Genomic DNA, 6,009 nt, shown 5'->3' on the forward strand with positions numbered 1-6,009 from the left:
AAGATAACGTGATAATGTGTGCATTTTATTCAGATGCATGCATTATTGGTGTTTATGATGGCAGAATAAACTTGTATAGGACAAATATAACTCTACTGCCTTGGCAAATCATTCCCTTTCTTTATATGGCTACACCCACGCTCTCAATACAAACAGGAAAGTGATTTGCCGGTTTTTTAATTCATATTTTGAAATAATTTAAAGGTGAATCTCTCGTCAAAGCAAAAATGTATGGCACACATATCAGCAGGGTTTCATTTAAACTGATTTAAGACACTGAGGAAACAGTTCTGTATCTGTCCACTTTATTAGCAACTTTATAAACACTTTAACATTTGTTGTTTTAAATGCACTGGACAAATATTCTTCCTTTACTTTGTCAGGCTTAGTGTGCTTTATTGTAAGGTGTTGTACTACTTTTTTTTTCTTTTTTACAATGTAATAGAGGAACAACAACATTTAGGTTACAGTGTTACAGTACAGGCTACAGTTACACAGCATCACTCTGGAATGCATCAACACCTCTTTAACCTTCTGAAACGAACCATACAGGCAGCAGGCTTCGCTGTATTGAAGTAATAAGTTCAATATAGCAAACACTGCCTGGCTGTTTGCGATGGTTGTTTATCTCGGTTGGGTCAGGGTGATCCTTTGTTTTGTTGTCATAATATTCTGATAAGTTTTAAAGCCTGTTTGAGCTTTAGACACTCCTCATTAAGAAACTCTCAGTGGGAGCAGTTTAGCAGAGCTGATCTAGTTTCACGCTGTATGCAACTGGCGCCCCCTGCTGTTCACATTCAGTATCTCGGGTTAAGTAGAAGATTGAAACCAGATTGTACTTTGAAACTTGTGTGTGTGTGTGTGTGTAAGGGCCTCTTAATCGCTGCCTTATCTTTAATCTGACTTTTCATTGGGTTTAAAAAAAAAAAAAAAGCCATGCCATTTTTTTTACATATCTGCTAAGTTTACCTTAAACTCTCTCTCTCTCATAATTTATATATATCTATATAATCAAATTATACCTATGTTAATTTACACCAGGTCATATAGGCTTTATTACTTGTGAAAAATGTAGAGGAAATATTTCTCCCATAACACTCTGCCTGGCTACAGATATGACTAATAAAGCAAGTGTTCATCTAGCCAGTCATTTACAGCTCACTTAACATGCGCCACGCCTTGTAATCATGTTTGCTATTTAGGTTGACAAAGCAAAACCAAACTTCATACAACACCAAAGCAACTTATGATGGGTGTGAGAATAGATTTTAATTCAGTTGGTGTCTTGGATGCATGGTAGTCATTCTGTTCTACAAGATTTAAGAGCAATATTTATTCAGACGCTGAACATCCAATGAGCGGGACATATATATATTCTATTCTAGATATTTGTCTTAAGAGCCACATCTAGCTTTTTGAGTAACTAAAACTGCAATACTGTCAATTTACATGTGCTGTGAAAGATAACCTCAGTAAGGTCAGTATACAAGCTATAGATTGTGCTACTAACAATCTGAGAGGCCCAACAAAGGAGGTGACACTCAAGTATTCTACTCTACAATCCTAGAAGTGGCCACGGTCAAATGCAGAAAGGCTCAGGGAGAGATAAGCGTGAGTAAATATAGCCGTTGGGTGTAATCCACTTCGTGCATTTCATTATCCAAGTGAGTGTTCATCCCATGCTATAACAGTATTGGAGACAGTAGACATAAATTGTTTAGTTTGTTCCCCAGAATAAATTTATTCAAGTTGGGACCATACAAACCTAGTGAATGACAGGAGGAGGTATCATATTTCTTTTTAAACAGGAATGACATTGGTAAACAGGGTGTGGAACGTTTTAAAATCAAAGATGCACAACGTACAGCCATCTCTCACTATTGGTGAGAAGTTTGTTCCCATAAATAAGGCAGAACGCAGAGTCCGTAGAAATGGAAAGTTATTACATTTAGCCAAATTGGACAGTGATGTGACAATGAAGATTTAGATGACCTTCTTCAGCTCATCGTACAACACCAGCACGAAGGCGCCGCCCATGCCTCTGAGCACGTTGGACCAGGCTCCCTTGAAGAAAGCCTTACCACCCTCATCGCGTGCGATCTTGCGCCAGCAATCAATGGTCCCGGTGTACATGATTTCAGCTACGGAAGGAAAGAAAAAGAGTTAGCTATGAAATAAAACTCAATATAGAACAGATCAACTGTAACTTCTGGGTTCGTGTCTAGGTGACGCATGTCACAAATACACTCACTTCCTTTACGTCCGGACTGCATCATCATACGTCTACGGACAGTATCGAAGGGGTATGAGGTCAGGCCAGCAACAGCTGTCACAGTCTGTGCAATCATCCAGCTGACCACAATGTGGGTGTTTTTGGGGTCTGGAAGCATTCCTGCAAGCACAAAAGGAAAGGTAAACAATTTACAACACCAATAGATGCAGAGGAATCGCTTCATGATCAGTGGAAAATAAACATACCCTTAGCCGTGTCATAGATGCCAAAGTATGCAGCCCTGTAGATAATGATGCCCTGCACAGACACATTGAAGCCCTGGTACAATCCTTTCAGGCCGTCAGACTTGAAGATCTTCATCAGGCAGTTACCCAGACCTGAGAACTCTCTCTCGGCTCCTGCCTTTCCCACATCAGCTGCCAGACGGGTACGGGCGAAGTCAAGGGGGTACACGAAACAGAGGGAGGTGGCTCCAGCAGCACCACCAGAGGCCAGGTTGCCAGCAAAGTACCTCCAGAACTGCGTGCGCTTGTCGACGCCATCAAGGAAGACCTTCTTGTACTTGTCCTTGAAGGCAAAGTTGAGGGCCTGGGTGGGGAAATATCTGATGACATTGGCAAGGTTACCTCTCCAGAAGGAAAGGAATCCCTGCTCCTTGGGTATACGGACAACGCAGTCCATGATACCCTTGTACTGCTTGTCAGCTGTGATCTGCTTACTGGCATGCTGGACCTGGATTAAGAGAAAACGAGAATCACACAGAGTGAGGTTAAAAATCAGGAAGCTAAGGAACCATTTTACAGTGACAAGGTCCCCTTGCTGTGACCTTGGAGCTATAAAAACTGCAGGAACCACAAGAGAAATCCTTACAGAGATATCAGTAATTAATGGTAATGACTACTGTGTTGAATTGTGAGCTGACTAGTTAATTTGGACATGGTTAACCATCTATTAATTTAATCATGCTGACACAGAAAGACAGACACTGAGCCTCAAATAATCCAAATGTCACTAAATGCAGGGTGTAATACAATGTCATTGTGCAGGTTGAACAACAAGGGATGTAAAACTTGCTGACCCGGCTGTGATTGACTACCACCCGGGCTTTAGCTTAGCAGTCGTGCTAAACGCTGGCTAACATCCGGGGGTACATGGGCCACCACAATGATTCGCCGCCAAATTTTACCGAGAATACTATAATCATGTTATCCCCGTGTAACTACAGTTGAGATACAAGCGCTTTAAATAATCCAGATGAGTTGCCGACTGTTCGTACAGAGTGTTCCCGTGTCACTACAACTGTTTGTCCTTTGTTAGCTATGCCGGCTAAGGTTAACGTGTAATAAAGCTAGCGTTAGCAGCCGGGCTCGTGTAGGTCATTTCCCCATCCTGTGGTGACCTCAAATCCTTGAAGCAGTCACTCTTTATAGTTTCACCGTTTCCACATAAACATTATAATAAGCAAGCTGCAATTAGTTTAAGTACAAGCTACTCAATCAGTATTCGATTAATACTTTTAAATGGCAGCGAGTAAGATTACACAAGCTAGCCGGCTAACGGCTTTCCGCCAGTCAAAGAGTTTTACCTGAAGGAGAAGCTTCACTCTCTCGATAGGGGCGACGGCTGTTTTGGAGATGGCAGCGGAAATACCACCGGCCAAGAAATCCTTGGCGAATGAAACAAGTGTATCATTCATATTGCGATGTTCTTGATGTGTCTTTCAGGTAACCAGTAAATACTATACGCCCCTCTGCCCTCTGCGGCTGATGGCCTGCACCGACAAAATGGCCGATCGTGTAGCTGCGCCGGGGATTTATTTTACATATTGGATCGCGATACTACACGAGAACTACGCTCCACGTCACGCGCTGCTCCGCCAATAAAGCGGTCCAACTTGTCTTGTCGTCACTTTACGTAGTTGTCTCGACCCCAGGCGAGTAATTCCTGAATTATAATTAAATTCACGTGAAGTGCCTTAATTTAGACCGAAAACCAAAATGACACAGAGCGTGTTCTCGTTCCTTTTTGGCTTCCTGCTCAGAATCACTATCGTGGGTAACGAGACAGTTTCAAATTCGTGGTGTGAATCATACCGTGAGGCTCATCTATCAAGGACCTTAAAGATGCGTAATCCCTACAATTATTAACGGCATATTACCTGTTATGAAACAACTCTGGCACAGCCTGTACTCCTTTTCAGTGTTACGTGTGACTCTATTAACATAAGTTTCACATTCTAGTTTTGCCCTGATCTGCATATTTACACTAAACGGTTAAATCACTGCACCAGCCTGCAGATAATTCTTCACGTACTACGCAGACTCAGCTAGGATGATATTAGATGCTTGTTCATTTCTGCACCTGCACTGCTGGTACCACAACTACCCTCTGAAAGCCACATCTTTAGGTGTGTGTGAGTGTGTGTGAGTCACCATTGTGACAACGATGCAAATAGATATTTAATCTACCCAGTAGACTTAAGCACATATGTACACCAGAGGGCGGCAGAAGACTTGGCCTCAGTTTTATGTGGCTGACAATGTCTATCTATCTATCTATCTATCTATCTATCTATCTATCTATCTATCTATCTATCTATCTATCTATCTATGTTAATGGCTTTTCTGCTTTTCTGACTATTTATAAAAGCCACTGATTTTCTTTCGAACCACAGATCATCGCACAATATACTTGTTGTCTTTGTTTTATTGATTTGTTGACATTATTATGTAAAACCATAACATCACTAACACTGAACATATATTTTTAACTGTATTTTGAGCATTTGGATCTGCGAGCTGCACGTTTCTTGGCTCATGTGCAGTGCTGACCACAGGGAGGTGCTGCTGTCATGCCATGCACAGCAGTCATCGTCCAGCCATCTCTAAGAAATCCTACCATAGACCAGCTTCTGAAGGTGAAGGGGGTAACAGCGTAATAAATGAACCCCCTTGGTACTGCTGTGAGAAAATATTTGCCTATTCAAAATTCAGAATAACCCTGGAAAAATGTTTAGTTCTTTCTCAAAATCTTGCGTTGCCCTGTGATTTTTACAGTTCCTTATGAAATGCCCTGTGTGGTTGGTCTTGTTTGGCTGCATGTGCATTTTAACGCCAGTCACTGTCCACTTGTATTTCTTGCTGCCACTTGAGAATACATTTAAACAGGATGTGTAAATTAATCCATTAATCCCTCTGCTTTTAATTACAGTGAGGACAGCAGGTCAATTGCACGCACTTTGCAATTTTAAATTGCTTTTGTTCGCCTTTATTGAGAGGCAGCTGTGGGTGTATTTAATCATGTTTTTGAGTGGAGCATTTTTTTTAAATAGATAGGCTTGCGAACTCCATGAAACCACAAACAAACACCTTAAAGTAAAAAAAAGAAGAAAAAAAAGCAGTTTATTAAAAAAGTGGCTACTATACCTGAAACCTTTGCAACGATGCTACAAATCTTTGTAAAATACTGAAAGTGAGAGAAGTTGAGGAAATAATGAAAGACAGAATGGTGCAATAACAAACACAAGGGAGGGAAATCACCTTAGCGTTACAGGTGAGCAGTCTTATTTTAGTATTTCTGAATTCATTCCTCTGTGGATAACCACATTCCCCCCACAGATCAGCCACAGCACTGGAACAAATTAAGATCTCACAGTTCCACTCCTGCTATAAACTGATATGAATGGGAAAAGCCCGAACTGCAGACCAGTCTAGATGGAAAGGATGAGAGCTGTTTAATTTAAGGCAGCTGTGGAGGAAACAAAAAAACTTAAACGA

At 41.2% G+C, this 6,009-nt stretch overlaps 1 protein-coding gene across 1 annotated transcript; it reads right to left on the reverse strand.

Annotated features, from left to right (window-relative positions):
* Nucleotides 1-288: 288 nt before the first annotated feature.
* On the reverse strand, nt 289-4,032 carry si:dkey-251i10.1 (ADP/ATP translocase 2). Its single transcript, XM_003446848.4, has 4 exons — nt 3,819-4,032; nt 2,479-2,965; nt 2,252-2,392; nt 289-2,141 (listed from the first exon to the last, which is right to left on the reverse strand). The coding sequence occupies exons 1-4, from the start codon at nt 3,927-3,929 to the stop codon at nt 1,984-1,986; spliced, it is 897 nt and encodes a 298-aa protein (XP_003446896.1). The 5' UTR covers nt 3,930-4,032; the 3' UTR covers nt 289-1,983.
* Nucleotides 4,033-6,009: the final 1,977 nt, after the last annotated feature.

This window comes from Oreochromis niloticus, linkage group LG10, assembly GCF_001858045.2.
Source record: "Oreochromis niloticus isolate F11D_XX linkage group LG10, O_niloticus_UMD_NMBU, whole genome shotgun sequence".
NCBI classification, from domain to species: Eukaryota; Metazoa; Chordata; class Actinopteri; order Cichliformes; family Cichlidae; genus Oreochromis; species Oreochromis niloticus.

Excerpts from the sequence above, each read along its gene's own strand:
- si:dkey-251i10.1 (XM_003446848.4), bottom strand. The coding sequence starts at position 3,929 with ATGAATGATACACTTGTTTCATTCGCCAAGGATTTCTTGGCCGGTGGT. Across the intron at positions 2,966-3,818 it reads GAGTGAAGCTTCTCCTTCAG|GTCCAGCATGCCAGTAAGCA; the intron begins GTAAAACTCTTT and ends CTCTTAATCCAG. Across the intron at positions 2,393-2,478 it reads CATCTATGACACGGCTAAGG|GAATGCTTCCAGACCCCAAA; the intron begins GTATGTTTATTT and ends TTGTGCTTGCAG.